General features: G+C 42.0%; 1 protein-coding gene across 1 annotated transcript; it reads left to right on the forward strand.

Moving 5' to 3' along the window:
• Window positions 1-8,396: 8,396 nt before the first annotated feature.
• On the forward strand, window positions 8,397-26,788 carry dnd1 (DND microRNA-mediated repression inhibitor 1). Its single transcript, XM_079670749.1, has 5 exons — window positions 8,397-8,521; window positions 12,153-12,258; window positions 15,822-16,147; window positions 17,182-17,314; window positions 26,011-26,788. The coding sequence occupies exons 1-5, from the start codon at window positions 8,501-8,503 to the stop codon at window positions 26,565-26,567; spliced, it is 1,143 nt and encodes a 380-aa protein (XP_079526875.1). The 5' UTR covers window positions 8,397-8,500; the 3' UTR covers window positions 26,568-26,788.
• Window positions 26,789-27,459: the final 671 nt, after the last annotated feature.

The following is a 27,459-nucleotide window of genomic DNA, read 5'->3' on the forward strand; positions in this document are numbered from 1 at the left end:
AACCTGCACCTCTTCTTTTCTCAGTCTTTCAGATAAACAACAAATATATAGTGGTTGGTCAGTGTGTCTGTGTTGCATAAAAGTAAGTTTACCACAGTACATTGTGCAGGATTTTTGTACAGTTATAGAATGCAACAATTCAATTACAGTAATGAAGTAAATGCGTTTCACACAACAGATATAAGCACTGATATATCATGAATTATGCAGAGCTGAAAACTAGGAACTAACCTGTTTTCAAGTCTAAAAGTGTACGGATTACAGAGGCAACAGTACATCGGTTTAGATTAGGCTGAACCCTCTGTCCAGCCTCTCTCATGGTCAAACCATGGTTGATAACATTTCATTTTTAGAGAGTACTCTTCCTCCTTATCTCACTCTCAGCCCAGCTCTTCCTCTTCCTCTTGCTTCCATGTTGGCTTCCATTGTTGCTGTAAGAAAGTACTCACCCGTGGTCTTTTTATAGTGCTAACATCCTGATTGATGAGCCAACAATTGTGCTATCAGGTGTTTGGTCAGGTGGAACGTGTTTCTTGATCATCGGTCCATGTGTGAGGCATTTTGAATATCAGTGTTTTAAACCAGCTAACACGTGACTTTATGTCAGATTCCTGTGTCTTACGTGGAGAAACGTGTGCAGTGGTTTGCAAAAAGTGCCAAGTTTATTTGCAAATTGTGTGAAAAGCTGAAAACGTGTTTAGAGTTTTGGTGACTTCAGCCGATGTTTTGCTCTTTGAGTGTCAGTTAAAATAATTGTGCTTTATGTATAATTTTAGAGTTAGCAATCGAGAAAAACTGTAAATCAGACTTTAGTTCCAGCTGGAGTAAATTCACAAGCTACCCTGCAGTATACTACTTTTACTCAAAGGTGGGGTAGGTAATTTTGGAGAAACCAGCTCGAGTCAATTACAGTAATGAAGTAAATACGTTTCACAAAACAGATATAAGCACTGATATATCATGAGTTAGGCAGAGCTAAAAACTGGTAACTACTGTTTCAGCCCAGTCTCACAGCATTTCGTGTTATAGTCACGAAATTAATTTAATCTATTGATTCGTGTTCACCAACACGATTTTCGAATCTTTTTCGTGTCACACAGCACGATTTTAAAAGCAATGCATTTCTATTGGTAGCATGTTTCGTGTGCACCACGTCTTTTTGTCCGGTCGAGTCTTTGAATACCAGAAGCTGTGTGGTTCATAAAAACATATTCTTACTCAATATCTTACCCTAAGCCTCACCCTATCCCTTTTATTTTAAATTGTATAATGTCTGAGTTTTTTTGCCATCCGCGAGGAAAATAAATGGGGCTCAGAGCCTCAGAATACTGAAATCTGTATTTGTTGTCATACTTTTTTCCTTCTAATTTGTTATTTTTTGGTGCAGGCACGAAACATGTAGTTACCAATAGAAATACATTGCTTCTAAAATCGTTCTGTGTCAGAATACTGAAATCTGTATTTTTTTAAATCCGTTTTTCCTTCTAATTTGTTATCATTTACATTGCTTTTAAAATCGTGCTGTGCAACACGAAAAAAATGGGAAAACCGTGTTGGTGAACACGAAATGCCTTGAGACTGTGTTGACTGTTTTCAAGTCTAAGTGTCCGGATTACAGAGGCAACAGTAAATCGGCTTAGATTAGGCTGAACCCTCTGTCCAGCCTCTTTCATCGTCAAACCATGGTTGATAACATTTAATTTCATTAGAGAGAGTATTCTTCTTTGTCCACGTCTTCTTCCTCCTCTCACTCCACCTCCTCCTCCTCCTCCTCCTCCTCCTCCTCCTCCTCCTCCTCCTCCTCCTCCTCCTCCTCCTCCTCCTCCTCCTCTCACTCTCAGCCCAGCTCTTGCTTCCATGTTGGCTTCCATTGTTACTGTAAAAAAGTACTCGCCTGTGATCTTTTTATAGTGCTAACATCCTGATTGATGAGCCAACAATTATGCAATCCGGTGTTTGGTCAGGTGGAACGTGTTTCTTGATCATTGGTCCATGTGTGAGGCATTTTGAATATCAGTGTTTTAAACCAGCTAACACGTGACTTTATGTCAGATTCCTGTGTCTTACGTGGAGAAACGTGTGCAGTGGTTTGCAAAAAGTGCCATGTTGATTTGCAAATTGTGTGAAAAGCTGAAAACGTGTTTAGAGTTTTGGATATTTGAGGCGATGTTTTGCTCTTTGAGTGTCAGTTAAAATAATTGTGCTTTATGTATCATTTTAGTGTGTTAGCAATCGAGAAAAACTGTAACTGCCGGTTGTGTTAAAAATGTGTCAATTTGATTTGTTTTACGAGCAAACAATGTTTGTTTACAACTTCTTCCCAAGCTTCACACGCCCCCCAGGCTGGGAACCACTGAAGTAACCAATTGGGTGAACATTAATTGGCATATATTCACATTAAAGCAATTGTCAAATGTCTTCTGAATAATTTTAAGAGGTTCATGTGTCTTTTTAAGTTTGAGTAAAATATGTCTGTGTTGGGTTATTTTACGTGCAATTCTTTAGGTACATTTAGCTTATTGTACTTACATTAACTTAAAGGTGGGGTAGGTAATTTTGGAGAAACCAGCTTGAGTGCGCTAGAATTTGAAAATACACAGCCGGAAGAAATCTTCTACTTCCTTACAGAGCTCCTCCTCTAACACACACGAACGCGCACATGACCAATGAGGGCACGAGATAAGTTTGTGCACAGAAGGAAGGCTAACAGGCAGGTAGGCCATCCAGTTATTTTAGCCGGCCGGCTAAAATGATTGGTCGTGCTTTTTATAGTAGGCTGTACATTTTTTTATGGATTTTTTGTCAAAGCACTTAAGATATTCATTGCTATCGGGATATTAAGAGCATTCCATGGAATATAACAAAAAGTGTATCTTGAGCCGGTTTCTCAAACGTACCTACCCCACCTTTAAAGAGCAACTTCCAGGTTAAAGACACCTGTATAGGAAAATGATGAATACACTAGATTTTCAAAAAAATATACAGAAATATACACTACAGCAGGGTTCCCCAGACTACGGCCCGCGGGCCGCATACGGCCCGCCACGCCCCTTTGACCGGCCCTCCACCTCTCTGCACCTCACCATTTGAACTGGCCCAAAGAAGAAAAAAAAAAAAAAAAAAAATTATAAAATATTTTTTAAAATATTTTATTTTAGTTGTCCAACTTGTTTTGTGAAATAATAACATGACTCTCCAAACGAGGGCGGTAATCGCTGTTCATTCCGTCAGCTGAGATTAGAACTCGAGGCCGTCAGTATGTAGTGGCCAGAGCGGCTCTGGTAGTGGCCATGAGCCAAACAGTGGAACTGTCAATCAGATCGCCAGCGCCTCTATCACGCTTTAAAAGCAACGTTATGTAACGTTCTGGTTGACATCTGTTACATTTGCATCTTGTTTTTTTAACACTAAAATATTTTTTTATTAACCATTTATATTTGATATAATTTAATATGTGTGTCTGTATTATTTATATGACGTATGTTTATGACCGAATTTCCGCCACCTTACAAGCTGATCGAAGTCATGCGCAGAAAATATTATGCTACAGTTGAACAGCAGTGTAATGGCGTGCAGTAAAGTGAGGAAAATTGACAGAGAGTGTCGGGTTTTTAAAGAACAATGGACCAAGGATTATTTTTTTGTTCCATGGAAGGACCGTGCCATTTGTATTATATGTAAAGAAAATGTGGCCGTGTTTAAAGAATTCAACCTTCGCCGCCATCACGAAACCCGGCACAGAGAGTATGCTAGCTTGAGCGGGCTAGCGAGAGATGATAAGGTTCGGCGTCTGAAAGGCGGACTAGCTGTTCAACAGGATGCCTTCCTTCGTCAATCCCGGGTCAACCTGGCTGCTGTCCGAGCTAGCTACAAAGTAGCTAACCTACTGGCTACCCACGGCAAGCCGTTCACAGATGGAGAATTCGGGAAGGCCATGATGCTGGCTGTGGCCGAGGAGGTGTGTCCCGAGAAGACAGATGCCTTCCGTGGGGTGAGTCTCTCAGCACAAACGATGACGAGACGAATTGAGGAGATGGGGGGAAACGTGTTTGACCAACTGAGAGAGAGAGCCGCAGAATTCAAGTGTTTTGCTTTAGCCATGGATGAAAGTAATGACGTACAGGACACGGCACAACTGTTGATTTTTATTCGTGGAGTCAACACACGTTTTGAAGTGTCAGAGGAGCTGGCATCACTGAGAAGCCTAAAAGGCACAACAACTGGAGAAGACCTTTTTGTCGAAGTGTGCAAAACAATGGGCGAACTTGGTCTGCAATGGGCTAATTTTGCCAGTGTCACTACAGATGGTGCGCCTAGCATGGTCGGATCTACGAGGGGTCTAGTAGGGCGCTTGAACGGCGAGTTCGAGGAACGAGGTCTCGCCCCACCGATTCAAGTCCACTGCCTGATTCACCAGCAAGCGCTGTGCTGCAAAGTTTTGAAGTGGGTGTCTGTGATGAAGGTGGTTGTGCACTGTGTCAACTACATCCGGAAAAATGGGCTGAAAAACAGGCAGTTCCAGGCCTTTCTCTCCGAGCTGGGGTCTGTTCACCAGGATGTGCTGTACTACACCGAAATCCGGTGGTTAAGTCGAGGCAAAGTATTGCGCCGTGTCTACGACCTGCTGCCCGAAATCAACACCTTCCTCCAGTCTAAAGGTGAAACGGTACGGGAGCTGACCGACCCGGAGTGGAAATGGGACCTCGTGTTTTTAACTGATGTGACTGAACTGTTGAACCACCTCAACCTACAGCTCCAAGGCAAAGGGAATCTCATCAGCGACATGTATTCCCACATAAAAGCATTCAAGGTCAAACTGCAGCTCCTTGTGCGACAGGTCCAAAAGCTGGACTTCACACATCTCCCTGCCACCCAAAGCTACTGCGCCGAGAAACCAGCCGCCCCTTTCCCAGTCGCGAAGTGCAAAGATGCCCTGGAGATGCTGCAGCGAGAGTTCAGTGTGCGCTTCCGCGAGCTTCATGTCAACAACAAAGACATAAGTCTGTTCCAGAACCCCTTTGCTGCTGACATTGACGACGCACTTCCCTCTCTTCAGTTTGAACTAGCCGAGCTGCAGAATTGTGATGTCCTTAAAGACGCATTCAAGCCTGACCACCTCCTTGAGTTCTATGCTGAGCTACCAGAGGGCATTTACCCAAACATTAAACAACATGCTCTGAAGATGTGTACCGTTTTTGGCAGCACCTACACCTGCGAGCAGACGTTTTCCCGCATGAAGCAAATCAAAAATCCAACGAGGAACAGACTCTCAGATGAACATTTGCATCAAACTTTGAGACTTGCAACCACTAGGCTACACCCAGACATCGGACTTCTCACCAGCCAGAAGCAAGCACACAGTTCACACTGATATGGTAAATATACTGATTTTAACTATTACAATTTTATATGGCTGTAAACATGAACTATGATTTTTTGATGAAATATGATTAATGTTTTTAATGAATTTTAATGAATAATGCTACACTGTATTTGTAAAATCACATCACAAGGAACAACAGGCAGCATATTTATGTAATTTACTGAATGTGTCCAATGTCATCCCTTTATGCCAGGTTTCCAGGCAGCAAGAGAGGGGACTGCAACTGCTGACCTCAAAGATCACTGCCCATCCATCCTTCCTTCCACCCTGGCTACAAGTACCAATTCAGTTCACCTACTGCACATATTGCTGACTTCCCATTCTGTTACTCTCTTCTAGTTTAACCTGCCGAGGGTTTACTGCTCAGTCTCTCCTCCCAATCTCTTCTCTCAGCATCTGCCTCTCCATCGTTGTCTCTCTCTCTCCCTCTCTCTCCTCTCTCTCCTCTCTCTCCTCTTTATGCACTGCCCCTCATCTCAATCTCCTATTTCAAAGGGATGATAATTGTGCTGTAAAAGTGTTTGGGTGCTCATTGCATTTTCACCTTGAACAAAAAAAATCTCACCTGAATATACAAATAAGAGTTGGTTAGTTGATATATTGTTCACCAAGTTTCTTGTCTTGATGATTTCTCATCTCACTGTAATATAGGCCTACCATTTCTATTGTATCACTCATAAACTGTCAATCACCATGTTTTTCTAACCTTTCCTTGCTATTTTTACATGGTTGTTATTAGAAAATAAAAGGAATACCTGTGGTATTTCAAATTGAAAAACATGTGAAGTACTCACTTCTTTTGCAAATCACTTGTAATGATGAACTATTTTGTGCTAGAAATTATGGCTATAACAGGCAGTGGCCTAGTATACAGCCCACATGATCGATCCCGGCCCCTCATCACAGTCAGGAACGATAATGTGGCCCCCAGAGAAAAAAGTTTGGGGACCCCTGCACTAAAGTGACATCTGGCGTTGTTTTTGTAAGAAATGTTACCTTCCGCATAAAAAAGGGAGAGAGATGTAATACTGTTTCCTGATAAAGCTGTGGAGAGTATGTGCTGCAGGGAGGTGGATGCACAACGCACCCAGGAACGAACGCTAGCTCCGGTCCTTTTTACTGTGGACTCGATGTCCTGACAGGCTGGTATTTGTGCAACCTGCACCAACACAATACTGCACCATGATTACAAATGTTGAAAAACAATGAAAAACTACCGAAAAATACCAGCTCACTAAAACACAACCGCTCAACTCAACGCAACTACTAACTATACCCGCGGTCAGAGAGCGGAGATGTTTACCCTTTGTGATGTAATATGACGCGTTTGACGTATGACCTTAAAAAAAAGCCGTTTTTAAGAGCAGAGCTCAAAATTGCTTTCCCTCTGAATTCCTGCCCTTATGTCTCGTAAAACATATCAAATCCTACATTCACTTTTTTTAAATTGTAATTTATTTTCAAGCAAGTTTAAGCATAAATGTAGAAAAAAAAAAACCTGCAAGATGCTCTTTAAGTAATAGGCTGTACTTTAGTTGTAACAAATTGTTACAATGTGGTATAAGTAGGCCTATACTTAACTCAATGATATGAGTAGGCCTACTTCTTCCAGCTACGTAGTTACAATTCCTTTAAGTTTTAAACTAGTCTTACTGTTGTTAGATCCCCCAGGAAATGTTGTTACAGATTTCTCGATTGCTAACACACTAAAATTATACATAAAGCACAATTATTTTAACTGACACTCAAAGAGCAAAATATCGGCTCAAATCTCCAAAACTCTAAACACGTTTTCAGATTTTCACACAATTTGCAAATCAGCATGGCACTTTTTGCAAACCACTGCACACGTTTCTCCACGTAAAACACAGGAATCTGACATAAAGTCACGTGTTAGCAGGTTTAAAACACTGATATTCAAAATGCCTCACACATGGACCGATGATCAAGAAACACGTTCCACCTGACCAAACACCTGATAGCATAATTGTTGGCTCATCAATCAGGATGTTAGCACTATAAAAAGATCACAGGTGAGTACTTTCTTACAGCAACAATGGAAGCCAACATGGAAGCAAGAGCAAGAGGAAGAGCTGGGCTGAGAGTGAGAGGACGAGGAAGAGGTGGGGTGAGAGTGAGAGGAGGAAGAATGAGAGGTAGAGGTAGAGTTGGAGGGAGAGGACGTTCAGAGGGTTCAGCCTAATCTAAGCCGATGTACTGTTGCCTCTGCAATCCGGACACTTAGACTTGAAAACAGGTTAGTTACCAGTTTATAGCTCTGCATAATTCATGATATATCAGTGCTTATATCTGTTGTTTTTAAACGTATTTACTTCATTACTGTAATTGAATTGTTGGCATGTTGCATACTATAACTGTACACAAATCCTGCACAATGTACTGTGGTAAACTTACTTTTATGCAACACAGACACTGACCAACCACTATATCTTTGTTGTTTATCTGAAGGACTGAGAAAAGAAGAGGTGCAGGTGGAAGGCTAAGGATTTTCAATGAGGCACAGGAAGCAGCAATTACAAACTGGGTTTTGGCAAACAATGCATAACACTTAGAGAGATCCGAAGCATAGTAACTACGTGCTGAGATGCATGTTGCACACTGTTATTTTTTAATGAAATGTGTTTTTTTTCAACAAGTCATTTGTATTTCTTCATTTACTGTATTTCTGTATACTCAAGCAATCTTTCTCTGCAGAAACCTCTATGTACAGATCATAGCCCATAACAGATGAAAGTGCTTTAGATTATGCTCAGCAGTGTGTAGCTGGGTGGTCAAACCATCTAGTATTATGAATGAAGTGTGTTATATTTGGTGCTAAAGTTTGCATTTGGTAAGTGTTTATGTAGTTTTGAGTGCAGTTCTTCATTTAGCAGGAGAAATTAGGTGTTTTGCGCTTTGGTAGTGGGGTTTTATGAATTGTGTTTAGTGTTCTGAGAAACTGAGCAATTAAAAAAAAGAAATGTGTTAGCAATCGAGAAAAACTGTAAACATGTGTCAGTTGGCCCGAGCTGACCGTGAAGGCGGCGCGGTGAGGGCCAATAGGGTGTGGTTGAACGTGCGGTCACGGGGAAAGAGGTCACTATCCGCAACCAGAGCATGCACATCATACAAATGCAGGTAATACTTTCCTTCACTTTCGTCCGTTTATATGTTGTGTTTGTGTTTTAAGTCCAAAAGTACTCTCGTGTTGAGAGGAAATGTTTACAATACATTTGAGTGCTAGCTGCAGTGACGGCGCGTGCTCCGATTGTGGTGGCTAGCGATTTTTTTTTCTAAACACGTGCGCGCAGATTCGGCTACATTGTGTAAAGTATTTTCACAACTTGTTTGTAAAGGTTTCTTGTGAAAACATTTAGTTTGGCTTTTCTTTGTACGTTGTTCACCGTGCACTGCCTCTTGGTTGAGGACCGTATGCGGCTCATTAGTCTACATTAATTTAAAAACATGTTAAAGATGGGGTAGGTAAGTTTGAGAAACCGGCTCGAGATACACTTTTTGTTATATTCCATGGAATGCTCTTAACATCCCGATAGCAATGAATATCTTAAGTGCTTTGACATAAAATCCATTTAAACAAAAATCATCTGTGGAAGCAGTAGTAGCTACTGTAAAAAGCACCACCAATCATTTTAGCCGGCCCGGCTAAAATAACTGGATGGCCTACCTGACTGTCAGCCTTCCTGTGCACATGGGCAAACTTTTCTCGTGCCCTCATTGGTCATGTGCGCATTCGTGTGTGTTGGAGGAGGGGCTTTGTAAGGAAGTGGCACTGCAGATTGTCTCCGGGGTTGCGTTCCGATAATCCAAAAATCAGCTCCTAAATTCTAACCCTATCTCCTATTCCTTGACCTCTGAGTGAAACTTCACGGGGTTAAGGGATAGTGGATAGGAGAATTTAAAAGGACTTAGGAGAAGAGACTGCGCTACTTTAGAGAATCCGAATGCACTTTCACTATCTGACGTGTTTATGATGCGCCAGCGGACGTCATTGTGTGCGTCTGCTGCTGTGGTGAAACTATGGAAACTACAGTGTTATATACAACGGACTACAACATGGATGTTTAATAAGAACGACGGACTCATCTAGAGTCTCTGCACCGTGTTCTGATGCTGTTGTTTTATGCTTTATGAACGTGGACAACAGAGAAACATATTCTTCATGACCAAAGTTCTAATTGAAATAAAAAAGGGAAGTGACATTTATGCTCGTCACCCTCTCCCTCCGGTCCACATTAATACAAATGATCCCAATACGTTCGATTGTATGAAAATATCTTAAAATCAATACAAATGTATTTATTATAAACGTTAGTCCTTAACACCTATCACTGTGTATATCACCATTCAAACATCTTTTAAAAGTTGAACAAACCCCACACAGCTCAGTGAAATGTTGACTTTATTTGATCATTTCAGTAAAAACTAAAGTTAGTATTTCTCTTTTTGATTATAATACTGATGAACGTTCAAAACAAAGCACTTTGGCAACTTACCACATACGTTTTAAAATGCTTAATAAGCACCGTAACTTTCATGATATAATTTCTCCGTCATAATCGTTTGTTTCCGTGAACGGCCGACTGTTGTGTGACGCAAATGCTGCGGCTGCAAGGCATTGTGGGGCAGCATTTTCTCCTCTCCTTTCGGTAAGGGAGGTCCAGTGGTTCCTAAGCTACAGGAGGTTAGAAAGGAAGTTTGAAACCTCCTTTCCTTTCATTTGGAGAATTGGAACGGCACTTAACATGGCTGCCACTGACGTACTTCCGGGTCATTTCACTTGGTTAGGAAGGTTCCTAAGCTAAATGGACTATTGGAACGCAACCCGGTTGTGTATTTTCAAATTCTAGCGCACTCGAGCTTGGCCCTTTCTCATTTCTCTAACTCCCCTCCTCGACTCCCCTCCTCGACTCCTTTCCTCGACTCCTATCCTCGTGACTTAGTCCCGCTCACAGGAGATGCGAGCGGAGGAGCCGAGGAGGGGAACCGAGGAGAAAGGAGGGGAAGCAGCAGGCGGTTAGAGAAATGAGAACTCCTCTCCTCTGAGCGGTCATTTTAAAGAGACGTCCATTAAGGACGACAGGAGGCACAGCAGCCCTTTGTCTGATGGACAGATGTGTTCATGAGGACTTATATATTTACTTTGATTCATTCACAGTGCGGTATGATGAGACAATAACAGGCTACAAATGCGGACACACACACACTCACACACACACACACACACAAACACACACACACACACACACACACACACACACACACACACACACACACACACACACACACACACACACACACACTCTCACACACATATCGACTCTTTGTTTGTAGATATCTACTAAACTAAAATAAATAAAGAGAGTAGGCCTGTTATACTGAGTGATATATATTATACACACTGCTCTGCTTTCTGCACGGACCTCACAGCTGTTCTCACTGTAAACATCGCGTCGCGATGAAAGCAGTTAATACAATAATATCCAGGGGATGCATGCAGAGCTGTCATTGGCTGAGATAAGTCCGGCCGTGCGTCACGACTCTTTGAAACATCTCTGTTCCCGGAAATGCATCCACGAAGGAGCCGTGGAGGACTCATCAGTGTATCCTCGGTTATAGCTCCTCCAGAGAGCCTCCTCGGTCCTCGGTCCTCGAAGTGCATTTAGAGAAATGAGATGTCCTTCAACATGGCGCGCTGAAATTCATTTCCGGGCCACTACCGGAGGACCGAGGAGTCGAGGAGTCGAGGAGTCGAGGAGGGGGATTTGATGAAATGAGAAAGGGCCCTGGTTTCTCCAAAATTACCTACCCCACCTTTAACCCCTAGCTGCCCAAGGCGGAGTGGCGTGTTCGGTTCGCTTAGTCTTCATTCATTTAAAAAAAGGATTGTTTCTTTGTTTTTGGTTGGTTATAATAATTGTAATAATAATAATTACTTTATTTATACAGAACTTTTAAAAACTAGTCACTAAGTGCTTTACATGAATTACAGAACCAGCGGTCTAAATTCGTCTGAACAATAGCAGCAGTAATACAGAAACAGACAGAACATGGAAGTCGAGTCAAACAGAGTGGTGTCATCATTAGTTAAAAGCTTTAATAAAGGATGAGTTTTAAATTTATGACTTGAAATGACGAATATTTTCCTGTTGTAACTATTTTCCAAAATAAATTCTGTCCTTCACCTCAGTGCTGTGTTTGAAACTTTTTTCTTGTAACGTTGATCAACTTTCTTGTTACATTCCGTCAGCTCAAACCCGGTAATAATACATTACAGTGTTATCATTTGGGTAAAATTGAATAACGTTGCTGCCCCGGAGACCAGAAAAATACTTAAAGCTATATCACAATATCATATTGAACAAGTATCAGATTCCATGTTTATATTTCAATCCGGAAGAATCTAAATCAATCTAATATTTTAATCTTGAAGGGCCCCTAGATGCAGTGGTGGTAGAAGTAGGCCTACTCAGATATTATACTTAAGCAAAAGTAGCAACACTTAGCTGTGAAGATACTCTGTTACAAGTAAAAGTCATGCTTTCGAAATCTTAAAAGAACAAAAGTATTGGCATCTAAATACACTGTGTGCACAATTATTAGGGAATTTGTATTTTTGAGGATTATTTTAATTAGTAAAAGTGAGGTTTTTTCCTTTCTTAGGAGAACAATTATTGGGCAACTATTAGTGTGCAGAATTATTATGCAACTAGGTACAACTAAGAACAACTTATTCTGATTCCCCCCCCAGATGCTGAACAGTGAGCGGGTGCAGGCTCTAGAAGCCTGGTTGATGGAAACGGACACAAAGCTGGCTCAGGTGAACGGCCAGAGGAAGTATGGAGGACCGCCTGCGGGTGAGACCTGCAGCTCACACACACCTCACAACAAAGATCAGTTTAATTCAGTATTGGGACTGCAGGAGAACAGGCCATAACGTTGTTGAATATTGTGATGCATCACATGTGATAATTAAACAAATTCCTACATTAAAATAAGTTGCTTCTGTAATAATTGAAACTAAATCAATTAAATATGATATTTCCATTCAACAACATGAAGTTTATTATGTATTGATCACTTGAGCAAAACCTATGAATGCCCCACTTTACAACAATGTCTGGTACTCTAAACAGACACATCCATTCTACCTGGATTATTGAAATAAGTAAATACAAATCTGAAAACAAGGGATAAAATGTTAACTTCCATTCATCTGTAAAGCAGTGTGGGTTCAGGGGCGGTTGGCCATCTGTGTTCTGGAGAATCACAGGACCGTCATCAGGTTTGGATTTTTGTCATTTTAGGGGCAAGGCCATTTTGCCTTTGGTGTCACACATTTTTTCAGGGCGCAAAGGCCACATGCCAGGGCACAAAGGCCATTGAGGGAAACATTTGGATTTGGAGCTTACAAATAAATAACTTCACTTTCTGATAAGAAAAACACACTAATGACATGGAAAACAAATCACTTTTTTAATATCAATAATGTCAAACATTATATCATCATAGGCCTATGCCTCCTTAGTATTACCGTATATAAAATGAAATACTCTACTATGAATAATTAGTGTTTGGTATTTTTTCCATCTACTACTTCTCCCATTCACAAATCCGAAATCAAATCAAAAAATCTAAAATTCTATTAATATTTAACAAATATATTCCATTTCAGAGCAGAAGAAACAGGCTTCAAGGGTCAAACTCTGCACATACATCATTCAGCAGTGCACAGTGAAGCTCAAACATTCAACTGTATGAACAAGCAATACTTTGGAATGCAAAAGTGTGTGTGTGTGTGTGTGTGTGTGTGTGTGTGTGTGTGTGTGTGTGTGTGTGTGTGTGTGTGTGTGTGTGTGTGTGTGTGTGTGTGTGTGTGTGTGTGTGTGTGTGTGTGTGTGTGTGTGTGTGTGTGTGTGTGTGTGTGTGTGTGTGTGTGTGTGTGTGTGTGTGTGTGTGTGTGTGTGTGTGTGTGTGTGTGTGTGTGTGTGTGTGTGTAATCAACTCCTCACAGCTCCTCATATCTGTTCAGAAACTAGACAAAAGGTAAACATGTACAAACCACAGACTGTCTGTGTCATGGCGAATACAGTTGCTGCTTTAATTCTGTCTTTAGGACGTTGTTGTGAGTTTGGACGGAGCAGATACAGGTTAGTTTTTGATCTGATCGAATGGAGATCGCTCCATTCGAGAGCACGCATTTGAAAAGTTTTTCGCCTGCCGTCTTCTCTGCACACTTGTCAAAGCATGGTTTTTACTAACCGTTATCAGTATTTAGTTACTTAGGCATCATTTTGAAACGTGTATTACAATTAAACCATGGTAAAATAGGTTAATTTTGTCGTAGTTGGTTTCCACCACAGTATTTACATGGATATAAGCCCCGCCCCCTCTCCAGCGGGTCCTGTTTGAATGACAGGAGTAAACACAGCTGACAGCCGCGGTGAAACTCCAGCGGTTAGAGCGATGACAATATTTGCATCGCGTCCGTTGTGAACGCAGCATAATGCAGTTCAGAAACCACCGTTCTGACGCTTTTAAAGCAACTTCGAGATTTTAACAGTATCAGGGGCACACAGGCCATGGTGGCCGTAGGACGTACAATTATTTTCGGGGCTGCACGGCCAGACCGAGGGACCATGACGGCAATCCTACCCTGACCGTCATGCATGAATGTATAATGCTGTTTTTCTCCTTTGATTTAACGTCAAGTTGCACACTGACAGGTGACAGAGGGTAAACACTGGTTCTTACTGCCAAATAAAGAGATCTTTTCTAATCATTTGAGCTGAGATGAAGTTGTTGTGAGGCTGCTGCTGTGGGCTACTGCGTCTCCCTGTGTGCCTGGAGCACCAAACCTGGAGCCTGGAGCACCAAACCCCCGGACCTTTTTGGGGGGTAGAATATTTGTAGTTTAACATTAGGGCCGTATATGCATTTTTTAATGAATCGATATATTGTGCAGACCTATCCAGTCTTCATATTATTTTTCTTATTTGTATTTATTTTCGGGCACCTAGTTAGGATGCCATCTGGGCGCCTCCCTAGCGAGGTGTTCCAGGCATGTCCAGCTGGGAAGAGACCAAGGGGTAGACCTAGGACCAGGTGGAGGGATTATATCTCTTCGCTGGCCTGGGAGCGCCTTGGGATCCCCCAGTCAGAGCTGGTTGATGTGGCCAGGGAAAAGAAAGTTTGGGGGTCTCTGCTGGAACTGCTACCTCCGCGACCTGACCACCGATAAGCGGGAGAAGATGGATGGTATTTATGAAAGTAAATAGTAGACATTTGTTGAAAAAACAAAGTAAATTTACATTAAGACAATAAAGCATAATGCTTGCAGTTGTTATGGAACCAAAGTGACCCTAACAAGTGTGCCATATTTTCTTTCTTTAATATGTTACAGGCTGTTGCATTCTCAGTTTTAACTAGATTTATTTGCACTTTGATATTGATCATTTGGTTTTAAACGCGAAAGTGATTCAAAACTCAGTGATGGACATGAACAATGTAGTGATGCTCTGATAACCTTTAGTTTACAGGGGTTTTCAATTTGTGCTATTTTAGATTTTCCGTGTAGATGTTTAGAATTATTCAAATTGTAACCCTCTTGTAAAAATGTATGAAAACATTTCTCGATACTGGGTAGAGATGGGTATCGTCTGAAATGTATCAATTCTGGTTCTTATCGATTCCCCTTTTTGATTCCAAAATTGTAAAAGAAAGAGGTCAAACATTTAGATAACAAAAATATCTTTATTCTTTTAAGCTTTAACTGACATTTTTACAAATAAATAAAATACATGCAATACAAATGTATTACACAATAGTGTGCTTTATTTTAACAGAGCTATGCCTGTGGCAAGCTATTAACAGGCATTACACTGTGCCTTGTCTTTTTTAGTGTAGTGGAGCCTCACTTTAGAGCGTTTACTGCGATCCATCTTTGGTGTTATGAAGTGACTGAGCTCATGAACTGTCTATGGGAGGGCGGGGGGAGCCTCGCCGCGGGGCAACTGTGGACCTCTGTCGCCTGTCAGCGCAACTTACATGATGCCGTTTAAAAGAATTAAGGGCGGTGCCGGCCGTCAGTGAGCCGAGCCGGCTGTTCTGTGATTCTCCAGAACACACAGATGGCCAGTCCGCCCTGACCCTGTATTCCACCGGGTCGCCGCGGCGCAGACGGACCCGGTGGACTATAGGGTCTACTGCGTTTAGGAACCGTTAAGCAGAACAGAAATTGTTATTTTGTATGGTTACCCGGTACCCGGCATTTTCTTGTCGGTTCTCATCTGGAACCGAGTTTTGGTTCCCAACCCTAGTGTTGGGATGGTATTTCCATTCTTAAATATAGATATTAGCAATCATTGATATATAATCAAGCCATGCACTTAATCCCATCGTCTCTCCTCTGTGCGGTCAGTGTGGCACCTGCCCCCCCCAGGATCCCAATGTGAGGTTTTCATCAGCCAGATCCCACGGGACACCTACGAGGACGTGTTGATCCCCTTGTTTGGCTCCGTGGGGCCCCTCTGGGAGTTCCGCCTCATGATGAACTTCAGCGGGCAGAACCGCGGCTTCGCCTACGCCAAATACAGCTCACCAGCTGTAGTGAACGATGCCGTGCGCCTACTGAACGGTCACAGGCTGGAGGCCGGCGTCCGCCTCAGTGTGCGCCGCAGCACAGAGAAGAGTCACCTCTGCATCGGAGAGCTGCCCGCCAGCACCCAGCTGGACCATCTGCTGCAGGTAACGCTCCGAGGGAACGAGAAGAACACTGCTGACAGAGGGAAATGCATCCTTTTCAGAAATAGTTTTGATCTACAATACCATTATACTTTATTGTCAGATAAAAGGAGTCTGAAATGTGTCTCGCATCCCAGCAGCTCCATTCGCAACATCAACAAGGACAAATATTTAAGACAAGATACAAGGGAACAAAAATTAACCAAATCAGCATGATCACTGAGGAAAAACATGCTCAAGACCCTTTAGCGTACATTTAACCTGGGATTTAGTTCTGTATTTGATTGGAGGTTTGACTGGTGCACAAAATAATGCTGAAGTCTAGCTTTATCAAATCTCTGGACCGTGTATTTTTGATGTGAAATTCGTATTAGATAAATAACATTCATATTATTATCATATTCTCTGTTCAGGACATGGTTGGGGTCAGAGATGATCTCGTTGGCCAGCATCGTTATGTTGTTATCGTAGGTTCATGGAGTTTCTCAGAGGGTTGACCTACAATCTTTGAGCAGATTTTCAGCTGGTGGAGCCGTTTTGATTTTGAGTTGGTAGACCAAAACTTGTACCATTTAGCATTGCAATACTGTAGAACTGAATCACAGATGTAAAAAGAGAATAATCATTTATCTACTCGCTCCCAAGGCCTACTATTTGACATATGCCTCAACAGCACATGTATAAGTTGAATGGCATAGAATAGGAGCTGAGTTTTGGAGTGAGCACCACCCGTCAATCAGCCAGGCTGAGTGTGTGCTACAACACCACTGGTGCATAACAGGTTGGTTGTAGCTAGTGTAAGCTAACTTCAGTGCCATGGAGAGCTGAACACCTGACTGCACTCTTTAGGTCTTGCATGTACTATCTTGCCTGTGTGACTGTTACCCTTTTGAAATCCATATTCTAAGACAAAAAGTACCAAGCGATATTAAAATGAGGAGCTCTTTAGTGAGTTTTACAAAAGTAAAAAAAGTCCCATGAAGTTTTCCCAGAGCCTGTAGTGTCTTGTAGTCAAGGCAACGTGTGTTTGTTCCCAGGTGCTGCGTGGTATGGTGGACGGGGTGCAGAGGATCTCGCTGAAGACAGGGCCTGGAATAGTGGGGGCGTCAGCTATAGTCGTCTTCTCATCCCACTATGATGCTTCTATGGCCAAGAAGGTGCTGGTGGAAGGTAGGAGCTCAGATGATGGATCACATCGCTGAAGATATGATCCCATTTTTGTTGTCAACCTTTCATATATTGTAATGCATGTCTAATGAAATGGTACAGGTGTCAGGTAGGGCACATAAATAACAATTCTGCAGTGGTTGGGCTTGAGGGGGTTTCTCTCATATTCATGTCATTGCTGACATTTGTATAATTTGCTTTTTTATAACCCGTAAATTGGCTTTTTTGAATATGACAACAACAAAAAAAGATATATTATTCTGACTTAAATTGCATCCATTTGTTGCAAAATGTTGTGAAAGCATCACTGCACTCACCAAGGCCTGTAGACAATATCCCAAACGTGTTACAATGGGGGGGCGGGGCACTGCAATGCTGAATGCAGCTTTAATTATTAGTATTATGATAAACTTTACTTTGACTTGATTTGTACTTGATTCAAAAGACTTAACAGGAAATTTGTGTTTTACATTTCCAATACTGACAATCTGACCTTCACACCCACTAATGGTCAGCTGTCAACACTTCTCAGCTCTTTTTTATTGAGACTGCTTCACTTATGTCACAAGATCTTTTCTCCCCACTCCATCTCTGTGATGACTAGATGTTCATTCTGTTTTGAGTCTGGCTGCTTGTGATCACTTTAAATACAACAGAGGCCTGTACTACGACGCGGGTTATCAAGTGGATCGCTCAAGCCAGCCTTGTTCTATCTAGTTAGGTGCGCGTTCACATGAAAGGGGTGGTATCTGGAGCATTCGACCAATCACAAATATGGAGAAGCAGACTGACAGCGCAGCGTCATACTTCCTAAATGAAAAGTCAACTATATAATATTAGACATATATGAAGAAGTTAAACTTTAAACATCCATGACTTAAACACTTTATCCAGGATAAAAGCCACATTGCACCTGAAAGGTGAATACAGCTGATAAAAGAAATGCGTACATTAACAGGTTTATGATATCACGAGTGGATCTGACTTTAATTACATTTGACTTGAGTGTTTTGTCAACTTAATGTGTTGCTTAAAATAATACTTCTGCATACAGTATGTGACACTGTGAGTGTTGCACGGCCAGATACGGCTCAGCTGACTCAGATAAGGAAATATATGATACATTATGATGTGATATGCCGCGGACTGTACTTCATGTTACTCTGATCCGGTTACTTATGTTGTGGCAGATATTTAAGTAAGCTTTCTTAACGCTAATGTTATAATATTCAGATTGCTCTGAACATCGGAGGTGATATTCTATTAATTAGGGATGCACCGAATATTCGGCCGCCAAAAATTATCGGCTGAAAATGGTTAAAAAGGCCCTTTCGGCTTTCGGCTTATCACCGAATGTCAGGGAACAGGGTTACGTTGGTAAGCTAACGTGTTGTTGTGATGACGTAATCAAAACGCGGCGACAAGCACGGCTGGCTCACAGCCAACATGTCTGGCGCTTGGAGATATTTAAAAATATCAGAGAAAGAGGCGCGGATTGCGATTTGTAAAACGTGTTCAGCTGACATTTCTCGAGGGGGTGTAACTGCAAAGACTTTCACCATTTCGGGATTACTCCACCACTTGAAATCAAAACACCCGGACAAATATGCGGAGTAAGATCAAATCACAAGCACTGACAGCGAGAGACTGTTCAGCGCTGCCTCTCATGTGCTTGATGAGAAGAGGAACAGACTTATGGCTGATAAAGCAGAGAAGCTACTGTTCATTAAAAAGAACCTCCTACTTTTCCTTAATAAGTAGACAAGGCTGGCTTATCATAAGCTTATCTAGTTCTACATGTCTACTCTATACCCACTTTCCTGAACCATTTTCATTGTGAGTTATAATTCACCATCTCAGGTTATCATTAGGGGGAAATGACAGCAGCACAGTGTTCAATATATTGTACTTTCGGTATCTAAATGATACAATGTTGTTTACATTGCTCATGAGGACAGGCCACCTTATTTGCAGATTCTTGAAATTGTAATTTAATTTGTAATTGATTGTGGATTTTGTATCCAGTTTTCACTTTATGTATCTTTATACAATGTTTACTACTTTGCTTATGAGGACAGACAGCCTTATTTACAGATTCTTAAATTGAATTGTAATTTCATTTGTAAATAGTTACATTCATGTGGATTTATCCAGTTTGCACATTTGTAAGCATGCACTTATAGGTTGCCATAATCATGTCTTTTTCCATAATCAGGTAGCTGAACAACATTGGTAAAAAAATGTATACATTATATATATTTATATATTTATATATATATATATATATATTTATATTAATCATTTTCGGCCTTTCGGCATTCGGTTTTCGGCCAACTGTTTCCTATTTTCGGTATCGGTTTCGGCCAAGAATTTCCCATTCGGTGCACCCCTACTATTAATGTTCACGTTCACAAAGTCAGTGATTTTTGCCGGCCGTCTTTTCTGCAACGGCAGCTTTTCTGTATTTCCTTTCTCCTGTAATATGAATTGATCACTTTAAACTCCGCACACTGAGCTCTGATTGGTCAGCAGGCAGTGCTTTCACTGAGTTGAGCTCTTAGCCTGCAACCTAACCAGGGGGGTATACTACGAAGCAGGATTTTCATTTAGCAAGATAACTTCTGGGATTTCCGGTACTACGAAGCTGGTTCACTTTTTAGCGGGCTAGATCTCCATGGTGACTTCAGTGTTTCCTCTAGGATGGAGTCATAGCAGCGGTGCTAAGGCACGTGGGCCCAGCATAATGTGAGCGCGGAGCGCGTGGAATTTTTTAGTGTGTGCGCGTGCAAAGTGCGCCCCGACAATTTGTTTCTATGTGTCAGCACAAGAAAGGCTCTTTAGGCCTAGTACCAGGGCCGGTTCTAGACAATTTGCTGCCCTAGGTGAGATTTTAGGCGACATTTTATGTGTAAAGATAAATGAAAAATCTCTACAAAAGACAAATACACTGCAAAAAAAGAAACTCATTGACATGGGTAATAGACGTCAAAATGGCTCAAGACGTCAAGATTTTATTTTGAACATTTTACAGTAAAATGCTTCAATCTGGTGCACTTTGAGCACACAATTACTAGAGACCAGGGGCCGTATTCACAAAGCATTTTATCTTACCGCTAGGAGCGCTCCTAACTCGCGCTAAAACATTTTACGTAGGAGTTTTTTCTTAAAAGTTATTCACAAAGCCGGTGAGACCTACTCATACTAAGGATAAATCACTAAAAGTGAACTAAGAGTGACGCGCCGTTGCTATGGATTACGTCGATTCTCGTGCATGAGTTTAGAAGCGGTGATTGGTTGTTCAGAGCAGGCGGTCTCGGTGAAACTCATCCGCAACATCCCACAAACGAGCCCACTAAATCACCGAAAAACAAGGAAATAGCCTAGGCTAGAAATGTATTCCTATCAAATAGTTATGGACAGTGCAGTTAGCAGAATACACGCATGATGACATGTTTGTGCAGACCAGGATAATGACGTTGTATATACACGTTAAAGAGAGAGAGCAAACAATAAAAATACGTAAATTGCATTAAATCAAGGAGGCAATTAAAAGCACCCTGCAAACTATTATCCAATGAGCATATTTCCAGCACTTAAACACTTTCAATAACAGCCCATACCGCCGTTCAAGTCCCCCTATCATGATGAATGAAAGTGAAGACAAAGTTAAACGCAAGTGACACCCAACTGGTAGCCAACATGGTGCCTCTCAAAAAGCTGCCTCTCCATTAAAATACACAAATCATGGGTAGATCCAGGCCACTTTGCAACAACATCAAGAATGTTAAAAGTTGCATCAAAAACAATCTGCGTGTTGATGGAATGCACTTTCTTTCTATTGACGAACACGTCCTCATCTTTTGATGGCGCAATTATTTTTATGTGCGTCCCGTCAATAGCACCGGGCATACCTGCGATTGCCATGAAGTTGGCTTTGATCCTGTGTAGTTGTTGATTGTCCAAAGGAAACCGGATAAACTGTCGGATGATATGTGGTATAGAGAGCGTGTTGATGGTTTGGTTTATGGCACGGCTGACTGATGGTTGCGATATTCCTAAATCGTCGGCATTGCAAAGTTGCATTTTCCCTGTTGCTAAATATCGTAGTGTTGCCAAACATTTTATTTCCGGACTAATCGGGTTATTCCTGTTAGTCGGGGATGTTATTGCATCCCGCACTAATTCCACAACAAGTTTGATGCCCTCACGATTTAGCCTATATCTCTTGATTAATTCACAGTCTTCCATTGTCTCCAAAACATTTAGTCTCGCAGCCATTTTCAGATTCTTTGTGAATAGGTCTTACTGAGTTAGGAGTCCTCTCGAGGACTTTTAAGCTCTCCTAAACTTAGGTGCTACTTTTAGGCCTAAAATACTTTGTGAATTGCTCTTAGTGAATAAAATTAGGAGTTCTAAATTTAAGACTGACACGCCCATTATGTTTAGGAGTTTCTCCTAAATTCGCCAGTTAGGAGCTACTTTTAGCCCTAAGATCCTTTGTGAATACGGCCCCTGATCTAGGGGGTACAACTCTAAAACGCCCATATGAAAAAGATTGGTTTACATTTTAATAATCAAATAAGTATGTGAACATAACCAATAACCTACCATAGCCTATAAAAAATAAATGTAGCTTATTTTATTTTTGTTGTTCATTCACATCTTATTTTACCTAGTTAACCTAGCGCCCACCGTACAGGGCAAATTAAACGTGTAACCGGGGTGAAAATGGTGTTACATTTACTTAATTATGAATGTTGTTACATCAAGGCCGAACATTTGGATGAGCGGCAAAAATGTTTTTTCCCTCCCAGAGCTACCAGCGCAGTGCCCCCCAGATCTGGCGCCCCCCAGATCTGGCGCCCTAGGCGACCGCCTGTGTCGCCTATGCCAGTAACACAAATACTACAAATCTACATAACAAACAATCAAAAATGAAAAAGGGTCGCCACTTATTATTTTAAGAAAAAAAAAGAAAAAGTAAAACAATTTTTTTTGGGTACCTGGCTGGCGCCCCCTAGCAGTGGCGCTCATATTTCAGCAGCGGCGCTGCGCCGCAACTATTTGTATATAGGGGAAACACTGGACTTATCCTTGAACCTAGTCTGTACTCCGAAGCAGGATAGGTTCCAGGATAAGAGATCAACTCAGCGAAAGCACCACGCCTGCTGACCAATCAGAGCTCAGTGTGCAGAGGAAATACAGTTTAAACTGCCGTTGCAGGAAAAACAGCCGGCCAAAATCACCGCTGTGTGAACGTGAAAATGAATAGAATATCACCTCCCATCTTCAGAGCAATCAGACTATTATAACTATTATTATACTATTAAGAAAGCTTAATTAATATCTGCCACAACATAAGTAACCGGATCAAAGTAACATTACGTAGCCTACAGTCCCCGGCACTGTGAGTGCAGACGTCGATGTGTCCCATTATCATTCATATCACATCATATCACATGCATCATAATTAGGGCTGTAGCGATACACTAATCTCACGATACGATACACGATATTCAACTCACGATACGATATATATCACGATATTCAGCCAACGATACGATTCGATACGATTCGATATAATTCGATACACTTACATCATTTTCTGAAAGATTTTAAAGGGACAGTGTGATTTTGGTGACATCTTGTGAGTGTTCCATTGTTTTGGATTGAATTAATTCAACTGAAAAATGAAAGCATCGATTATACAATATATGGCTCTGACTAGACAGAGAGTCTAAAGCTTGCAAATGCTGGACAAAATGAATCAAAAGATGTGGTGAGAAAATGTTTCATTTATTGAAACAGTGCAAACTGTAGCTTACAAGCCTTTGAAACGTAAGCACATAAAGTGCAGTATCACAATGGACAATGGAGAATTAAAAGGTGCAGCAGGTGGCCTGTTCTGAACAGATTCTTTTACAACATTTTTAGCTTAACACAGAATATGAGGTAGCCAGTAATTCAAATCACTAAGAACAACATTTAACGTAAAATGTACCTGCCAATAATTCAAGTTTTTAAAGGAGTAACATTTAAGCCAAAAACACTAAACAAAAAGGCTCCTCTCTACATAACTGCATCTACATTCTCTTCAGATTTTTGTTCAGGAATATAATCTGATCAACGTGGTCTGGGAGAAGTGCACTTCTCTGAGCAGTGACGATGGCCCATTCCCAAACCGCCCCCTACACCCTACCCCTCCGTTTGCGCGTTCACACGGAGGGTCCGCAATATTGAGGGCTGTTCCAAACCAACGAGTGTGGAGCGGTGTGGAGGGGGAGTGGGCTATCAAGCCCTCAAACAGCGAGTCTGCAGGGGTGCTGACTTGAGACCGGTCTCTACCTGATCGGAGTCACGCTGTGTGTGTCTGTCGGGAAACACGCTGTTAACAAGTAGTTCCAGCAAACGTCCACTGATAAACTGCGATGTTAACAACCTCATGATAACCCCATATGTTTTTAAGTTAGGATCCTACATGTGTTTAGTCTAGAAAAAGGTAAATGTGTGCATTTTATTATAAAGTTGTGTATATTTACAGACCGTTGCAAAAACTAAGAAGCTTATAAACATCAGGTTTAAAACTAAAAGAGCTTTGAAACACAATGAAAGATGTTAGGAGTTTTATTTGAGAAATTAATTTAAACTTTTTGTCTAAGAGATGCTGATTTGAAACCGTTGTTACATACAGTTACGGCATTTCCTGTTTCTGCCGGAGAGAGGGGAGGCCGTCCCAAAGCTTGGTGCTGTATTTACCCCTTCCATCTGACAGGAGGGAGCCTCGTTGAGCTGCGAGTGTGGCTACAGAAGGAGTTCACTCCGTCGAGGGAGTGGTTTGGGATTGGGCCGATATCTCCGGCGGTAGAGAAGACCCTCTCCAGTGTGGTTAATGTTTGCCGCCATTCTCCTGAACCGCTTTGCACTCACTGCGAGAAGAAGTCACCGGCGTCTGTGTATCTAGAAATGTTCTACAGCGACACTAGCGGCTCGGCTGGCTGACGTCATCGCTCTTCATGCAAAGCGAACGGGGGGAATGGGCAGCGAGCAGAGTGCCAGGCGGAAGTACACGGGGGATTTGAATGATACTTAATGTATCGATACCCGCGGCTGAAATATCTATACTTTCTCGGGAAACAAAATATCGATATATATCGCAGGATCGATTAAATTGCACAGGCCTAATCATAATGTATCATATATTTCCTTATCTGAGTCAGCCGAGCCGTATCTGGCCGTGTAACACTCACAGTGTCACATACTGTATGCAGAAGTATTATTTTAAGGAACACATTACAGTTTTTCTCTATCGCTAACACACATATTTTTTTAATTGCTCAGTTTCTCAGAACACTAAACACAATTCACAAAACCACACACCCAAAGTGCAAAACACCTAATTTCTCCTGCTAAATGAAGAACTGCACTCAAAACTACATAAACACTTACCAAATGCAAACTTTAGCACCAAATATAACACACTTCATTCATAATACTAGATGGTTTGACCACCCAGCTACACACTGCTGAGCATAATCTAAAGCACTTTCATCTGTTATGGGCTATGATCTGTACATAGAGGTTTCTGCAGAGAAAGATTGCTTGAGTATACAGAAATACAGTAAATGAAGAAATACAAATGACTTGTTGAAAAAAATCACATTTTATTCAAAACTAACATTGTGCAACATGCATCTCAGCACGTAGTTACTATGCTTCGGATCTCTCTAAGTGTTATGCATTGTTTGCCAAAACCCAGTTTGTAATTGCTGCTTCCTGTGCCTCATTGAAAATCCTTAGCCTTCCACCTCTTTGTTTCTCAGTCCTTCAGATAAACAACAAAGATATAGTGGTTGGTCAGTGTCTGTATTGCATAAAAGTAAGTTTACCACAGTACATTGTGCAGGATTTGTGTACAGTTATAGTATGCAACATGCCAACAATTCAATTATAGTAATGAAGTAAATACGTTTCACACAACAGATATAAGCACTGATATATCATAAATTATGCAGAGCTAAAAACTGGTAACTAACCTGTTGTCAAGTCTAAGTGTCCGGATTGCAGAGGCAACAGTACATCGGCTTAGATTAGGCTGAACCCTCTGTCCAGCCTCTCTCATCATCAAACCATGGTTGATTTCATTTCATTTCATTAGAGTATTCTTCTTTGTCCACATCCTGTCCCTCCAGCTCTACCTCTACCTCTCATTCTTCCTCCTCTCACTCTCACCCCAGCTCTTCCTTTTCCTCTTCCTTTTGTTTCCATGTTGGCTTCCATTGTTGCTGTAAGAAAGTACTCACCTGGGGGCTTTTTTCATAGTGCTAACATCCTGATTGATGAGCCAACAATTGTGCTATCAGGCGTTTGGTCAGGTGGAACGTGTTTCTTGATCATTGGTCCATGTGTGAGGCATTTTGAATATCAGTGTTTTAAACCTGCTAACACGGAAACCCCGAGTTTTCCCTGAAGTTAGCCGGCTAAGCAAAAATCCTGCTTCGTAGCATACCCCCCAGGTGGCACGACGTAGAATAACCAAACTCTTGTTTTATCTTTTTTTAAAAGCCTGAGGCATTCTCTTGTGAAGGTGGGGTAATTCTGTATCTATCTATCTCCGGTGAAGAAAATTAAAACGTACGTAAGATAATGTTTGATCTGTCAAAACGCCTTAATACTGTAGCTGCTCTTCTCTTTGTGCCCAGCATTCAGGAAGAAGTTTGAGTTGAACATCTCCATCAAATGGCAGACCACAATGAAGTCGACCACTGACGAGCCCCCCCCTCCACATAAATTCTCTAAAAGCCTCTTTCCGACCCCCCTGAAGCCGCCACGCCACGTCCTCACCCCTCTACGCCCACCTCCCCGCCTGGCCCGCCCTCCATCCAGGGATGCCAGGGAATTCTGCAAAGCAGTGGGAGAACCCGCTGTCCCCCAGACCCCGCCCCCTCCCAGCTCCTCCTCCTGCGCCTCTTCCCTGGAGGGTCACCTCACGTCCTCAGGGTCCCTCCACTGCCCCATGGCGCTGCTGTGTGAGCTGTGTGAGGCGAAGGGTGTTGGGGTGCCGCAGTGCAATCTTACGCTGAGCCAAGCGGGGTCCAAGGGCTTCATGTTCTTCTTTTATAAGCTGTCCGTCCCCGGGATAACCCCCGACTTTGAAGGGCAGGTCATGATCTTACCGGGACCCTCTGCCTACGCCACGGTGGCGGAAGCTCATCAGGCTGCGGCTCTGCAGGTTCTGCAGAAGATCTGCAACAATTAGCCCCCCCAGCTGATCACCACCCCCTCCTGCAGCACTGTTTGCTTGTTAATGTTAAATATTTACAGATAGATGTTCAATATTTTTATCTTATTTTATCTGCATGCTTTTATTATAGTTCGCTTGTTTGTCGTTCAACTTCAGTGTTTTATTTGTGCATGCTTTTTACGTGTTACTCTTTATTGGTTCCTCATTTTTAATAAATGAGATTGAAAGGAAAATGTGATGGTGGTGTTACTTCATGTAAATGTATGGAGTGAATGTTAACTCTTTGCTACAACGACTGATTAATGACCACTTGCACAGTGGGGATTATCAACAGGAAGGTGCTTTTCTGCTAACAGGTTTTATTTAACCCAGGCTAACATAATCCTGGCCATTCTGACCCAGATACAGATGTGTTAATCCTAGATCAAGTTATCTTGATCCGAAGTGTGTTCTCACTTTGCAAAATGTCCCTGAGCCTTCACTGAGTCCATGGGTGTTTCTCCATGTCGAGGAAGGCTCCTCCAGAGCCACTATTTCAAGGATGCTACGTCATCGAGTCCCGCCGAAGGACTGTTCCAATGTCCAGGATCCTTGGAATTCTACCGAGGACTGAGTCCTTCGTTGCGGGAAATTTCGAGGCTGCACATGTGTATCTTTCGGTCTTAAAATTCCCACAATGCTTGGCGCACGGACCAATTTCCCAAAATCTGTTGTGGAAAATTTAAGGCAGGGCCTCTCATATGACGCACACTTGCTTGCCTGCTCCACTCTTCGTTTTTCCGAATGCCAGGAAGGATTCTTGCCTAGCTTCTGAAGGAAGTGACTCAGAAGACATGTCCTACCAAGGAAGCATCCTCGACATTGAGAAAAAAAAACCATGCCTCCAAGTCCTCCCTGGATGAAGCCC

Source organism: Notothenia rossii (assembly GCF_949606895.1).
Source record: "Notothenia rossii genome assembly, chromosome: 3".
NCBI lineage: Eukaryota > Metazoa > Chordata > Actinopteri > Perciformes > Nototheniidae > Notothenia > Notothenia rossii.